Source organism: Triturus cristatus, chromosome 8 (assembly GCF_964204655.1).
Source record: "Triturus cristatus chromosome 8, aTriCri1.1, whole genome shotgun sequence".
NCBI classification, from domain to species: domain Eukaryota; kingdom Metazoa; phylum Chordata; class Amphibia; order Caudata; family Salamandridae; genus Triturus; species Triturus cristatus.
Genome location: NC_140591.1, coordinates 985,898,250 through 985,915,009, shown reverse-complemented (window position 1 = coordinate 985,915,009; position 16,760 = coordinate 985,898,250). Strand labels below are relative to the sequence as shown.

The following is a 16,760-nucleotide window of genomic DNA, read 5'->3' as shown; positions in this document are numbered from 1 at the left end:
GCATCTCACAAAAAGTTACGGACTGGTCTCACACACCACCTGGTGTCATGCTTAATCATTGACCAGTCCTCGCCCTCTAAAACCTTCGTTTGATAGAGGGCGGGCATACACTTGACGACAAGGATGCACTTCTAAATAACTAAGTGGGGGCCCGTGAAATTGTGAGTGGGGTTAAAAATCATTATAGTAATCAGAAGTGTTTTTAATGTGATTGAAAACTATATGATATTAAAATGTGTGTGACGGTGATTGGGGAAATTAGTGTCCCCTAACCGTCTTGTGAATGGTCGACATGTTTCTGCCCAAACGGCCCAGTTGGGTCCATGGCATTCATCAGGACCTAGTAATATCAGGGGGCTCCGTTCTTACCAATCGTTGGTAAGATATTACCACTGTGTGGGTGTGGCGTAAGCCACACTTCACTTCCTAGATTGCTTCCAATGGTGAAGCCCTAATTAATTGGACTACTTGTCCCATGGGGGAGGGGGCGGAGGGAATCCGATATTTTGTCACCTTGTGACACGTATTGGATTGCTCCCAAGTCCTATACATCCGCCCACGGTCCATCCATTTTGTGATGCCAGGGCTCTTTCAGATTTCTACCGTGTTTCCACAGTGGGTACATGTTGTCCCCTCTAGAAGGGTATGATCATACTCCCACACCAGTTACTGGTGTGGGGGTATGATTCCAAGTTGTTTGACACCAAACACAACATGTTATGATACAGTCATTCAAAGATAGCATTTACCGGTAGGTTATAATGCACTGTAGAGTATATGGTTGAACAGCATCCACAAACAGCCACAGAGAATAGACTGCCAGCTGCAGAGGGGCCCTGCTCATGCAGAGGTACCCCCTCACATTGTAAACCAAGCACCCTGCCCTCAGGATTGATAGAGCCTGCCTTAGGGGTGACTGATAGGTTTATGTGTGTGTGTATATGTTGAGATAATACATGCTTCAGCCCCTGGTAGGCCTGTGAAGTACCTATGCCCTGGGTACCATATACTAGGAGCTCATAAGGTACCACAGTATCCAATCACTAGTGCATCTAGTATGCACACCAGTCATTTAAGGGAGTAAGCAGATAGGCTGGAGTCCTGGATAGCAGGACCCCAGCCAGACTAGTCAAAAACCATTCAAACATCAGGAAAAAAAGTGGGGGCAACCATGCAGTCAGATTCCACCTTCCTACAGTTATTAACTGAACCATTGGCAATGAAAGTTGGTGTACATCCTTTCTTCCTTGTTGGCCGAGCTTCTAATGCTACCCCTGCTGCCTTGTGATGTCCTCCTTGCGACAGTCCAGGTGCAAAGGAAAGAGTAAATTCCGATTTCTGTATTGCTTTGTTTCCTGTAGGTAGTAAATTACTACCTCTGACATCCAGCGTGTTAAGGGCAGTTTCTGCTTGGGACTTCAGATTTTAGGAAATGTAGGTTGCTGTACAGCCTGGTTTACATGGATATTCAATATTACTTTAAGAATCGGTGTATTTATCATCATCGCCACCTTGTCATTGTGCACCTGTGTTTAAGGTTCTTGTGCAGTAAGAGCTTGCAGTTCATTCACTCTTTGTAAGGATGTGATGACGATAAGCAAGGGCGTCTTGAGCGTTCAATATTGTCCTTTGAACAACTGCATGAATACCAGATTCAAGTTTCATAGCGGTGTGGGTGCAGACTTTGATGGAACTATTCTTTTAACCTCTTCCAAGAACAGCTTGATTATTGCTATGCTGTAGAAACATCTTCCTATAATGCCACATGAATATGTCACTATGGCTGAAAAGTGAACTTTTAGTGAGGTAGAAGAAAAGGCCAAGATTATCTCCGAAATTGGATAAACTCTGGACTCCCTGGAACTTAGGCTCACTCCCAGAAAAGTATTTGCCCTCTCTGGGGCTAGAGATGATTTTTCAAGTTTCAGGGAGAACTCTGGCTGTGGAGTGTCTCCATGACTGTCTTAGCACTCTTGGCAAGGTTTGAACAATTTTTCTTTGACTATCCACTCGTCTAGATAAGTGTGCAGACTTTATTCCAAAAAGAAGCACCCAGAACTGATATGGTATATTGTCAAAGACCAACCTATGAAACTCGGTGCCCAGCATTCATTGGCACGTACAGGTAGGCGTCTTTGAGGTCTATAGAGCACATGTATTCTCCTTTCCATAGTATGACCGCTTGCAGTGTGACAGTTTAAAATGTGTGTCTTTATTAACATGTTTAAGGCACACAGATCAAAGATTAGCTTTAGTGTCTTGTCTGGTGTTTGCACCAGACACAATACAAGCCATGGTAGGGGAGATTAACACACTAATAGGAAGCATATTCCATTGTTTGGCACTGTGAAAGGCAAAAGGGCATCCTTCAATTCTGGCTTGGGGGCCAATAAGAGTTGAGCACTGCTGTATCTCAAGACTCTGCATGGGGAATATGGTTGAAAATGTTTCTGCAAATGAAACGGATCATAGCCTGAATATCAGCCAAAGTTAATTAAGAGAGGAAACAGAACAATGTTTCAGAACTCAATCAGGCAGGCAGGCAGCTCCCTGGCCTGCTTGTGTAGGACCTCAACTTGTAAGAGCCGCTGTTCTTCCTTATTGCAAGTTCTGGTCTTTGACCTGATGTTTGAAGACCTTCGTATTAGCCTTATGCTATTATTATCAATGCTTTATTAAGTTTCATGTCCATTTGTCGGAGGCAATTGCCTCCCATTCCTGAAGAAGTCCTCTGCTTCTGCCTCCTACTGGTGTTAGACTTGGCATCTTTTGGCACGTTTCCCCTGAGTTTTTGCTTTCTGACCACCCGGTTTTGACTCAGTTTGTGCTGGCTTAGTGTTTCTGTGCACTTCTCACAGCAGATCAGTGGTAAAATGCAAGTGCTCCTGTGGTACAGTGTGTTCTGGATTGGCGTTTCCATGATTGGCCTATTTGATTTATGTGTCAGTCCCCAGTAACGTGCACTGTGTGCGCCAAAGCTGTAGATCAAATGCTATTGGTGGGCTGCAGCACTGGATTGTGCCACCTACCCAAATAGCCCGTAAATGTGACTCTGGCCTGCCACTGCAGAGCCTGTGCGCAGTCTGGTACTGCCATGTCGACTTGGCAAGTGCACCCACTTGCCAGGCCCTAACGTTCCCTTTTATTACATGTCTGCCACCCCTAAAGTAGGCCCAAAGTACCCCTGTGGGCAGGATGCAGTGTATGTGAAAGGTAGGACATGCCCTGGTGTGTGTGGCACGTCCGGATAGTGAATTACTGCCAATTTTGTTTTTCACTATTGCAAGGCTACCTGTTTCCCCCATAGGACAGAATGTGAAGTTTTTTTTAATAACATCTTATAAACATAACAGGCCCTGGGAACTAGGTAGGAAAATAAAGTTTAGTATCCCTCAACTCAGAATCTAAAGATGCATCTTTTAGTGAAGGTGATTTTTACATTCTGTGTTTGAAAATCCCACTTTTAGAAAGTAGGAATTTTCTTGCTCAGTCATCCTGTGTGCCTCTGCTGGAATGTGGATTGCCTGTGAGTGTTGGATGACAGAGGCTGGGGAGCAGGAGTGGCTCCAGATAGTCTAGGTGGGTCAGGAAAGAGCTGAATATACCTGGGCTGCAATTGGGGAAGGGGGGGGGGGGGGGGGGGGGGGGAGTTTTCCTTGCACCTCAAAGGGCCTGGTCTGCCTCCGACAATGCAGTCTCCACCTCCTGCCAGGAAGTCGCACAAGAGAAGGCAGAACTGGTTCTTGCTGGGCACAGACACTCTCTGCCTAAGAGATCAAAGGATTTTGGGATATAAATATTGGGGCCCAGACCCCTGAACTTTAGAACTCTTTTGCATCAAGAAGACTGCCAAGAAGAAGAGCTGGAGAAACTGTGAGGAGGAACTACCACTTTGCTGTGTTGGCCTGCAGTGGCTGCTACTGTCTAGGGCAGTGAAAAGACTGGACTTAACTTTTTGCAATCTACTTTGAGTTTCTCAAAGGGCTTGAGGAAGAGCTTGCCCCCTGTTCAAGAAGTCTCAGGAACAGGAAAGATTTCAAGCTCTTCTGCCCTCAGCACTGGGGAATGTGTGTTTTGTGCAGCAACAGAAGAAATGCAACTCGACGTCTAAGACGCCGCTGCCGACTCAGTGTCCTGAAGGTACAGCGACCCTGGTCTCACCAACGCCACCTGCTGACGGAGCAACCGAGCCGCTGCTCGCACTGTGACCCGTGGGCACGGCACTGTGCACCGCCTTGCTTCACGACGACGCCTTGGTATCCCCAACGACACCGCTCCACGCTGAAATCTACGCCGCTGCTTGCACCATGGTTCAAGAGCACCGCTCGTAAAGTTACACGACGCACCGCCCTCATCCCGCACCACAGCCTTGGCCTACAGACGCTATTGACTCCAGTTCGTCAGCGCTTTAGCAACGCCGCAGCCGCTGCTTTCACCGCGACCTGCCAGCACCGCATTCACTTCGCACCGCGACCCTGGTTTCACCGACAACGCCATCCAACGCTGCCAGCGAGCCGCTGCTCGCACCACAACCTGAGGGCACCGCACCGGTGCACTCCGCACCGCAGCACCAGACACCTGCGCTCCTGACTTCAACAGAGAGGAGATCGATCTGCAACATGTGTGACGCCACGGTCATCCAGAACTGTTTGGATTGGTTTGCTCACGACGTTGTGATAGCCCCGGATGAAGCTATCAACATCAAGGAACTATTTTTCAAACATATTTTGATAAACAAAGATTTTTAAATACTGTATTGTGGATTTTTATCGTTTTTGGTCTTGTCTTAAGTATATAAAAACATTGGATATTTTTCTAAACTGGTGTGGTGTTCTTTTGCAGTGCTTATTACTGTTGGTTTTGTGCAAATGCTTACCACACTGCCTCAAAGATAAGCCTGACTGCTCGTGCCAAGCTACCAAGGGGGTGGGGAGGGGTTATTTTAGGAGTATAACTCTCTTATCCTGACTAGAGGGGTGGTTTCTGCCCAACTTTGGCCCATGCCCTAGCCAACCAAAAATCCCATTTCTAACTATTTGTTGTGTAGGGGCATTTTGTTTTTTTGCCAAGTCACTAATTTAAAGGTCCCACCCTTCAAAATGGAGCGATACCTCTTCCTCGAAAGGACTGTTTGCTGACGATGGGTACTGCCACACTGGTGGTGCAGTTTGGGAGCGGTTTGCTCTATGATGGTCACATGCAGGTAACTGGTTGTGTTCCTCACATCCCTGCATTCCTCAGAGAGGCCTCCTCTGAATGGTCCACTGGACTGCTAGGCGCCAGCTTCTTTCATGGTGCCATCATTCTTCCTTTGCTGGGATTCACCCACTGCAATTCTGAACAGGCTTTGAGCAACATATTGCCCACTGTCGTCTGTATTTCAGACTTGAACACTGAAACCTTTAGCCAGGCGTTTCTCTTTAAGGTGGCTCCTGAGCAAAGCAAATAACTTGCTGTGTCCGCCACATCCAATGGGGACTTCCAGCATGTATTTGGAATGGTTTTACAATCTTGATTAACAGTCCTTTGAATCTGTTCAGGAGGTGCTGTACGAGTTCTTCTAATCTCGCCCTTTTTTTTTTTTTTAGAAACCTTATTTAGGGACAAGTGCGTTTCAATTCACAGCACACCATTACTTGCCATCCACCCTTTCCTTTTTCCATCCTACCATCTTCACCTTCTCGCTCTCCTTTTCTGGCAGGGGTCCCACAGGTGTGGGTGAGTCCGATCTCTTGTAGACAGTGACAACTATGACTGAGTCTGCAGCTGCATTACCCCGAGTGTAGATTGGGTCCTGAGAAGAGAGTCTATTCTTTGCGTTACTGCCTTAGCTGTTGGTTCTTTAATGACGTCCAATCCTTGGTCAAATCTGTGGGCAGGATTGGTAGAAACAGGTTTTTCGTTTTGTGACTGGAGTAGGGAACAAGACTCGTCTGCTCTTCCTCCAAGTCTACCCATAGGAGTCAGCTGCTCGTTTACTTAGGGTAATATCAAGAGATGAGGGTCTTGAGGGATATGACTCAACCCCCTTTCTCAGGGAAATGTGTGGCTAGGTCCTGCCACCCCTCCTTCACCTGCTCCATATTGCACTTTCTAGATATGGGGGATAGGTTTCAAGCTCTGTGGGTTCCTCTTAGGATTTTCCCAGTCTTAGGAGTATGATATTTCTTTAAAAAGTCACACTAGGTTTCTTCTTTACAATACCCTCCTTTTCTGCCATGTGTTTTTTCTATCTTTTATCTTCAGCTTCGAGGCTTCGTCCTCTAAGCTGTTGTGCCTCCTGCAACTTTCAGAGACCAGGTTTGTTCAGGGGGATTACTAGCAGTGGTGTATTTTCTTTGACATGCGGGGTACCTTATATTTGTACTGTTCGACTGTTGCGGCCTATGTATGGGTACTCTGAAGATCTCTAGTTCAAAGTTTCTGACTCTGCCGGATTGTCCCTAAGTGTTATCTGCTCTTTTGTGAGTCGCTGTCTTGACACTTTACAGCTTCTTCTCTGGTCCGACCTTATTGATGTCAGAGCCTTCTACCTGTGGCAACTCCATTCCATTCCATTGTGGTTTTCTACTGTGCTTGACAACCCTAGGTCCTTTGATGAAAAGTGCTTGAGCTGGGACTGCACAATTGCGTAGCACGTGCTAACATCTATTTTTCCTGCATCTTCAGTGTCTTCGGCACTGCAGCCATCCACGGTGGTCCTTCAGCAGACCAAGGTAGCACCCCCACACAGCTGTGTTTTTGTGAGAAGAACTTATGCTGGCACGTGGGGCACAATCTAAAAGTATGCATCATACACTGCTCACTCTCCAATCCACGTGGCCGACTTTTCTTCAGTGTTTTTGAAGTTATTTGCTAATTCCATACCAAGCTGGAAAAAAGAATCTGAAATGGCAGTCACACACACATGGCTTCAAGGGCGTACATACGACATCATTGAAGGATGGACATAAAACCATGAAGACTATTCCAGATATAACCACTAGATAGCTGAATAATACATAGCATGGGAATCCAGAAAAGATTCACACGACAAACTTATTAAATTCTCTCCTTCTTTGACAGCCTCATCGGTCCTAGTGCCCATTTACCTCAATTCACTCAAACAGATGTGCACAGTTGCAGTTGAGGATTGCATAAGTATCACATATGGCTTTATGTAAGCCATTGAATATCCCCCTCTTATAACGTTTGATCCAATTGTCAATATTATTTTCTGTTTACATGATTTGCCAAACTCCGGTACTATGCAGTGTACATAAATTACATTGGTGGTTTAAAGGCAACTTGTTAATTAGGGTGTCAATCTGAGGACAGTTAGAAACTGTCCCTTTGTGCTCTATCATTTCTCAACTTTGCCGTTCTAAAGGCTTGGTTGCTCTGATATAAACAAACTTGCTCAAGATTCTCAGGAAACCTAGAAAGTGCAAGGTGATTCCTCAGACTCCACTTTTCCAACTAAAAGCATTTTTGTGCATCTAGTAAGGTTGCTTGTGTGTGGCCGGCTACTTCCCCTATTGCATCCTAGGAAATATTTGAGCATTTCAAATACTTTGTCTTAACTACTCCCATTGCTTTGGCCACAGAAATGACTCGGATGTCTTTGAGGTCTGTCATGACCTGCAAGACAAGTTCAGATCCCAGATGTATGCACATCTGACGCGGGATACCATTAAATATTAAATTAGACATCAGCATCTGATATGTCCAGTGCTTAAAGACCAAAAAACTGACCTACCATATACATCAACTCATTAAAGCAACAAAACAAAACAAAAAAATGCCCCAGTGTTTTCTCCTTGATGTTTACATTGTTTACTTGGCTTTAGTACAGCAAGAGGGTGGATTTCTCCAAACAAGATATGATAACCAGAAATTGACTCCAAATGTACTCCAAACAGCCATGTGAGCGGATTTGCAAGCTTTCCCACCGTAATTATTCAAGTTCACTCAGTGCTCCTCTGCACAAGGCACTCGGCCTTATCTCAGAATGGACAGTCTCTAAATGAACGTAAACTCCAGGTTGCTCAAGCAGAAGATATAGGAACACCCAAAATGTTTATGTGATGGTAAAATTCTTATTCAGAAAAAAAAAAACAGTCACCAAAAGATAACGATTGAAAGTCGGCAAAAGGGGCAGTGCCTCTCGGACAGCTCTACAGAGCAAAGATCAGCTCAAAACTTTAAATATTTGTATTGTTTGCCTTTCCTGCTTTTGTCTTAACATTGATTATCTCGTTTACCATTTGGTGCCAAGGGTACATGTTTCCATATTTTGTTTTCCCATGGTTTGTTTTAACATGGTTACTACTTTTGATTTGAATCATTTTTCTGCTCTTTTTCCCCGCTTTTAATTTTGAATTGCTATACTGGTGGTATATTTCCAGTAATTTTGAGAGTCTAGACATTCTACCTGCCATCTGTACAGATAAAAAGGTCTGTCCCCTGCAAACAGGTTCTCCTTAGCCTGATATCTGCCTGTGTAGAGGGGCAGCAGTCCATAACCATGGGTTGAAATACACTTTGGCTGCAACCCCCTCAGACCGTTAGGCTTGAGGAAAATGAAGTCTTGTTCATTTCTGGGCAGGACAGAAATCAGCAGCCAGGGTCAATGGAGGAACAGCATTCACAGCCATTCAAAAACGTGGACCATGCAGTGGTGATAAAATCCAGTCACTTGTGCAGATTATTCTTTACAAACGGGCACCAATCTAAAGTAGAGCACTACTGTCAAGAACACACCAAAAAAAAAAAAAAAAAAAAAAATCAAAGAACGATACCCAAGACAAATTTGTTACAAGTACAGGACTGAAAAGAGTACAGGACTAAAAATTACAGCCAGTGTAGCTATAGCCAACGGACAAAAATACAGTAGTCTCGAATGACTTATGGGAACGTGAGGTGGAACTAAAGTGTGGAAACAAATATTACTAACTCATGGACAAGATGGGAGTGAAAAAACCCACTAAGGAGAAAGGAAGCATACTAGTGCTAGAGTGGTCCTGTTGAGGGGCACAATTATAAGAAATACCCTGTGCAGTAAATCGCGTTTGCTTTAAAGTGTCTTGCTTTAAGGTGTCATCTTCTGACTTCTTTTCGATATCAATCTCTTTAAAGCAACAACAAATTATATTTCACAATTGCTTTCTGTCAGGCCAACACCCTCAGAACATCATGGGGCTTTCAGACTCCTATCCAAACATACTACAGTGCAGAGTTAATTAAGACAAGTAGATGTTTTTAGCAAAATAAGAAAAACAATTGTTTTGTACATAAGCCACCCGTATTTATGGTGATTAAAAATAGACGCCCAATCAGCAACAGTTATAACTCAGGCCGTCTTCCTTTACGCAACTCTAGTCACGTTACAGTGTGTGTGTGTGAAGCGTTTTAATACAAATGTCCCAAACTGCTCCAGGAAGCAGTTTAGGTTAGAGGCTTTTTAATCTATGGATGACCGTGTAGAATATGGTATACACGAGGACCAAGTGCAACATGATATCTCCCTATAGACCAATTTCATCGTTAATTTTTTTTATAATCCCATGCAAACCAACTGGTTGAAGGCAGGTGTGTGCAAATGTCAGACTGCCAACATGGGAATGTGGAGGCATAGTACATAAGTTACTAGTTTTGCATTTTTGCTTGCTTACATTATTATTTTGGGCTCATTTTGCATGAAAACAATGCTTTTCCAGTCTGAAAAAATATGGAATGCTTTCACTGTCTGTAGTGAAAAACTTATTTACGCATGAGAAGTCTCTTAAAGAACACATTCAGACAATAAAACACAGAATTAAGCTACTGCCATGCAAGGCATAGGTAGCAATGGGGTCTGATTGCTATTAGCAAGTTCAACTTTCATGGCAAGACTGCTGATTAAAGGGTATGCAGTTGTTATGCTCAGATTGTTGAAGCTACCGTTAAGCAAGGCAGACATTTTGCCAGAACTGTACAATGAATGTTTAGGTTTTGCCGCTTGCTTTCACAAATTAATTGCAGTCAGGGCCCGTTATCTGACAGTCTGGGGGGTCCGGCTTTGGTTCAGTTTTCATGAAGGGGTTACTAATTAAACAATACGCAATGGTGATACACCGCGGAGTATGTGAATTAGCATGAAATATGGAAAACATTTTACAGGTTCCCGTAAAATATGCATTTTGTACAAGAACACCTAAACAAGTTTGTCGCTCCAAATATTTATTCACCAAAACAGTAACTCTAAATTAACACCTGAAACGTGGGAAATGCTTCCGCCACTCAGGCAGTCACTCTTGCAAAGAAATTACAATCACTGCACTAACATAGGGGTCGAAATCTTGTAATCCTTTAAATCATTTGAAAAAGTGAAAAAAGTGAAAAATATGAATGGCAAGTGGGACGATGCTTTTCAGTTGATTTTATTAGTATACAAATGCACTGTATATAAAACGAATTCAAAGGTGTACAAAAAAGGTCAAATAAAGTATCACTGCAAAGATACCAAAAGAAAAAAAACGAATTAGAAATTGTTTTCGGCTAATTGTCTAATATGCTTTACTTAACTCAATAGTACGTTATTGCCACTCCTTTAATTAATATCCAACGAATTCAATATTATTTAAGCCTTACTGCCGAGGGTTTTTATGTTTTGGAAATTCATTGTGTTGCCAAATCTACTTTTACATAAACCCAGTCCAGCTACCCATCAATTATCTACACTGTTATGGTAAACAAGCAATTCGGTCAATTAGTAATATGTACACACTGGAAAACTAAGCGATGACTAATGGTTTGTATCAATACCTCTTTGCTCCACCAGCATCAGGCGAGACAATGATAGAGTTTTTCCACTCTGGTATGTTCTCTCTGACCCACTGTAGCACTGCAGGCTCTGCATACAGGTTATCCACTGGAATGTCAAAAAATCCCTGAAAAGGACCAGGAAATGGGAGAAATAAGGCATTTTAGGAAAGGGAACATTATCACTCAATCATGAAAAAAAAAATAAACAAAGAATTCCTAAGTAAACTAGGTCTATAAACCCAATTTCTAATTTAACAAAAAAAGGAGAGTTAAATTGCATCAACAAGCAGAATGTATTGATGGCATTGTTTTTGTATGGAACCCAAGAGATGGAACCCAAGAGATTGCAATGGTCACAATAGCGTGATATACACATTAGGACAAGGAATGTTCAGGAGTACCTCTTACAGAACCCTCCTTCGTAATTAAATGTGTAATCTTCTGACATGCACAGAAACACAAACTTTTTAATAATTCCTTTAATTTTCTTGCCGAGTTCACCATTTCACCTGTGGTGCCATGCAAAGCAGTGAATTCTGGTGGATGCTTTTGCCTTCTTCACTGTAAACAATGTAAGGAGTGTAGCGGTGCCTGTGTTGGGACGGTGTGGTATGTGTGTTTGGGTAGGACTTTAAAAATCCTACAGACACCAATCTCCATGCTGTTGGATCAATTTTAACAGACCTAAGAAAAAAAGCCAAGACCCCTCAAAGCAAACAGCATCATTAGTTTCTATGCCCAAAACTCTAACTAAACTGGATAAGAATCATAGGAATGAAATCAGTCAAGTGTGTAATTTTGGGGCAGACAATATTGTAAGCAAATACTTCGAATCTAAGCTCATAACTCCCTTCCTGAGGTACACGAGGCTATACCAAATATAGGCAAATGTGGGTGATCAGATTGGGACAGTCAGTACTGAACATGGAGAAGTGGGACAACCCGCAGTTACCATATTGGGGGCAGGGCACAAAGGGCTGGTGGGGGCACCAGGAGTGCAAGGGAAAGCCTCATCTCCGAGTGCCTCTCCTAGAGAGGAGTGCAGAGGTGGAGGGAGCCTTCAAGCCAATGTGCAAAGGGGTTTTAAGAGGGAGGACGAGTCAGTTCGGGTGTGGGGGCTGCACTAAGCCCTAAAGAGTATATATAGGAGGGCAGCAAAGGAAAAAGGGGACTCCTCGGCTGAAAGGGGGGGCACACATGGATTTCTGTAGGCAGCAGGAAGGTTACAGGTGGGGTGAGCTCAGGCCCCCACAGAGGAGACGAAGGGGACCAGAAGGACGATGGGAGTGAAACCGAGGGGGGTGGGGGGAGGGGCATATGGGGACCAGGGCAGGGTCAACACTAATCCAGGGGTGGAAGGACTGTCAGTACAGCAGCCTTCACTGAGTGTGCTTGCGTTCCAGGTCAAGGCATCGTTCCGGACTCAGGAGTCTCTAATGTGGCTGTAATGCCCCAAGGAGAAGAGACTGAATGGTTTCAGGCGGCCGGAACGCTGGGCTGAATGATACTGGTCTGAGCAGGGGGCAAGTGTGGTGGGGCCTCCTCAGCAGTATTAGGTCTGTTTGGTGAAGACACCTCCGGATGGCAAGTCCAGCGTGCACACAAAGCTTGGTGGGATGAGGCATTTATATCAGATACAGCATGTGCGGACATGGGTCACAGTGTATACCAAGGGACTGGGGATGTTAGACTATGATGTGGATTAACTTGAAGGGAAAGTGGGGGAGAGCGGTCCAGAAGGTTTGAGAACAGAGAGCAAATGGTGAGCATCAGAGCAGAGGGCTGGGGGTTGTTGGTCTAACCAACCATCTGCTAGTGTGTTACAGGAAAGATAAGCAGCGGTGCCGCCGGAGTAAGTGAGGAGGCGAAATTGGCGAGGCGGCAAGCTTTAATGAGAGTGCCGACCTTAAGCTCAGGTAAGCGGTACAAGATACAAAAACCTGAAATTGGAGGATGTTGTGAGCATTTCTAGAACAGTGCAACACTTTCCCTGGAAAGAGTGGGGGACAGACCAGAATGGGACATGCAGGTGTTTCCAGATGCTGCTGCAGGCGGTGCTAGCTTTGGTCTGTACTGGAAGGGGCATTGGTGTGTAGAGCAGTGGCCTCAGGCTTGGAAGAATGGTGCTAGGAGCATAGCATTTGTGGAATTGTTTCCTTGGGGATGACACTTTATTTATTGGGCTACCACTTTATAGACAAGACTGTTTTGCTTTATGTAGACAACATGAAAGTGGTGACAGATGAGTTGGTGGAGAGGATACTGGAGGGGTGGGTCAGGAAAAAGGGCAATGGGGGGGGGGGGGGGGGAGATGAAGCAGTGCCCCTTAGTGTGGTCTGTCTTACAGAAGGTGATGGAGGAAGCTTCCTTTGGTAGGTTGTGATGCCTGGGAGGCAGATTTATTGGCAATGCTGATGAGCTCAATCTTCTTCAGTCCTTTGAGTGGCAGAATTGTTATGTGGAAGGGATGGCAGAGGTATAGGATGGGACGAAGCAAACTTAGAAAGATACAATGTTTTAATAAGGCTGGAGGAGTCAAAAACTGGCCAGAGGTCTGAGTGTAGGACAGTCAGATTGAGGAAATACCCTGGACACCAAGTTTGCTCGGTGCATCTGGGCTCAAAATTTCAACAGGAATCAGGAGTGGTTCAACGCAGGGCCTACTAGCATCTGGACGGATAATATGTGAGGGAGGGGGGTGATGAAAGAATAGGATATGGTGATTAATTGGATTTATGCTGTTTCTTGTAGCCTCTGTACCGGCCCCGCGGAGAGAACAACTATCTGTTTATATTGTGGGGCATACATTTGTAAAATGGGCAGAGAGAAACCTTTATAAGACGGCATGGAACTCAGTTGGGTTTCGATGTGGGGATAGATAAAGTACAGTGATAATGCAAGGGTGGAGGGGCATGCTCTAGCAAGAGCTATTGCCATTGCTAAACAGAATGCTGGATGAGAATGGTTGTCTGGATGTGCTGGTAGTGCACCTAGGGGAGAATGACCTAGGACAGATCAATGAACTGGCTTTGAAGGCAATGAAGCAGATTCCACTGGAAGTAAAAACAATTTGGTCAGAAACCTCAGTGTTGTGGACGGAATTTATACCACAGAGACTGGAGAGGATAGAGAAGCCAGCAGCCATTCATAAAAGCCAGAAGGAAGATTAACAGAGATGCAGAAGTTTTACAAAGGGGAGGGAATTGGCATGGTTGTTCACCCAGACTTAAGCTACGAAGAAGTATGTTATTTCCACCAGGATGGGGTGAATGTTTCCCCTATGGGTATGGATTTATACTTGATGCAGATTTGGGAAGTGTTCATACAGGTAAGGGGGTAAGATTATGGAGGTCGGATTGCTGACAAGTTCGCAGATAAGATCATAGTGTCAGGATGAATGAAGGCAAAGAAAAGGTGTGGAGGGGGTGGGGGGGGGGGACAGAAAAAAAAAATCCAGATTGGACAAGGAGGAGCAGGGCACCTGGATGGCGGTTTGCCCATAGGTTGGCACTGTACAATCGGTTTATTGCTGTTGGGCTGCAGGAAAGCAGTTTGAAGGGGGAGGGGGAGTATGTTTGCAGTTGCTGAAGACAGGAAGTTAAAGGCTTGTGGTTAAATGAAGTTAAATTAATTCAGAAAACAGAGTTTAGATACAGTGCAGGTCGGAGTAAGCGTTTTGGGGGAGGGGTGGCGGGTAGGATTAACAGTAGCTGAAGCTTAATGCATTAGCGAGGACATTATTTTTGTAAGGTAAAATTGCCAAGTGATCTTTAATGTGCATCAGTTTCAATAAAGCAGCCTTTTCCACACTAAAAAGAGCGAGTGGTCTGTGTTGTACCCGGTCACCAAAAAGGGGTGGGACGGCATCTACTTCCACACAGCTGCAGTCCATACAGGCAAAACTGATCTCTGCTAGTGGCTACACTGGAGTTGTTCTGTGAGCAAGTCTGCTCGCCCATCGAAAAGTGCAAAAAGAACTATTGATGGACAGAATGCAGAACAATGTCATACGTTCACCCCAGTACAGAGATCTGGGCTTAAATCCACAGTTTTTTTGCTCACCATGCCATTCCAGTTTGGACCCAGCCATATGCAAATCAGTCTTGACCCTGGAATCAAGCTATCCTGGCTGAAGAGGGGAAAAAAACCCCAGATCTTTTGACTGGGGGCGAATGTTTTGATTTGTTCTGCATTTCGTCCATCAATTGTGTGTCTTTTGCTTTCTCACCTATCGAAAAGGTCAGCATTCCAAAAAGGTCCCCAACACATCAGAAATGGCACGCTTCACTGACCCATTTTATGAAATTAATTACCGATATACCACAGCAAATACATTAATATTCATGCAATCAAACAATCCAATACTCCATAGAATGGCGGTTGCTAATCTACGCTACAGAACAAATTAACTACATCTTTACTGGGGGGCGTGGCTAGGACGCCGAGGAAGATGGCCGCCTAGTACGAGAGCTCCGCTGTGCCGGGACGATTTCTCACGGCGTCCAGCGCTCTCGGAAATGCAATGTGAGCGTTTGCATCGAATTTCGTAACCGGAACCTGCCGCCCATCTCCTGAGGTCTGCAACATAGTTTTTTGTCCCCACATGTGTCATTAATGCCGCTTTCAGTCCCCCTCAGCGCAGCCGCCATTTTGAATTCCTTGGAGCGCTTGTATGCGTTATACGCTCAGCGCGTTCACACACTTAAAGCGAATGCCGCCTGTTTGACCTCTTAATGTTTTTTTTTTTTTTCGCTTTTCTTTTTGAGGAGGTCCTGGAGAGGTTTTTACTCAGGAATACCATGGGCAGTTGATCTTTAATGGTTTTTTTAACCGCTCCTTCACTGTGTTTATCATCTGTGGTCTCCTGCTGAGGTGATATCTTGTGCCCCTTTTGCGCTTTGTGTGGAAATGGCCATTATGTGACACCAACCTATTTTTGGACACTGCATTTTACCCTCTGTCTTGCCTTTATTCCTTTTGAGGAGGTACTTCAGGATTACGTCTTGAATTAAGTGAAGTGGCACTGGACTTTCCTTTGTTTGGACTACCTCCGGCCTGCACTGTGGTTTTAGGAGATTGGGCGATATACCTGTGGTGGCCACACGTACACATACCTGGCAGCTCTCATGGTTTTTGGCTGAAGTCCATTATTTCCCTAGCGCTTATTATCGCATCGTACCTTTTCCTGTCTCATCTTTTTTGGCAGGAATTAGAGTATCTTGCGAGACCCTGCTGAGCTCAGTCTTGACCGTTGCTGCTGTTGTCCACCTCACATCTGGGCTTCCTGTCTGCCCCCTACGTACATTGTGTTACCCGGCCTTCTTGGTACCTATGGGCAAGTTGCGTAACCCGAAGTTGGTTTTTGTACCCTCAAACAAAAACGCCTCTACGACGTTGCCTCCCTCCTCCTCAGCTACTGATTTTTCATCCAATCTCATCCAAATGGCTGCTTCAGCTCCTAATCGTGCCTCCTCCTCGCAGCCCTCTTCAAGTAAGATCTCTCCTCCTTCTACTTCCTCTAAACGTTCGAAGCAGGATTCTCCTTCGCCGGACAATCCTTCTCCTCCTATTTCTCTGGAGTTGCTCCTGGAGGAAATCCGTGCTTTGCACCCATTTGTTGAGGAGACTAATAACAAAATGCAGAACTTTGAACTCAAGTGGTCAACTATGGACAACAGGGTTTCTTCAGTGGAGCAACAGGTTTCAGAGATCCAAGTCAATTCTCATCGTATAGCCTCGTTAGAGAAGTCAGTTCTGGCCCTCCAGCAGCATACTGAGGAGTTAGAAAATAGAAATAGAAGGAATAACCTGCGCGTTTATGGCCTTCCAGAATCCTTGGAGGGTGATGATCCTGTCTCGTTCTTCTCCTCCTTCCTCCTGAAACTTTTGGATTTGCCTGCCACTACCTCTCTGAGTATCCAAAGAGCTCATAGACTTGGCCCTCGCTCCTCCACTTCATCCAAGCCACGTGGAGT

The 16,760-nt window shown here is 44.8% G+C and overlaps 1 protein-coding gene across 1 annotated transcript in view; it reads right to left on the bottom strand.

The window, feature by feature from the left end:
* The window catches only part of PRPS2 (phosphoribosyl pyrophosphate synthetase 2), a 180,586-nt gene that overhangs the window by 65,308 nt on the left and 98,518 nt on the right, over nucleotides 1–16,760 (bottom strand). Inside the window, exon 4 of the mRNA XM_085622532.1 lies at nucleotides 10,786–10,910. Within this exon, the coding sequence (XP_085478658.1) occupies nucleotides 10,786–10,910 (125 nt within the window). The remainder of the gene's footprint in view (nucleotides 1–10,785; nucleotides 10,911–16,760) is intronic.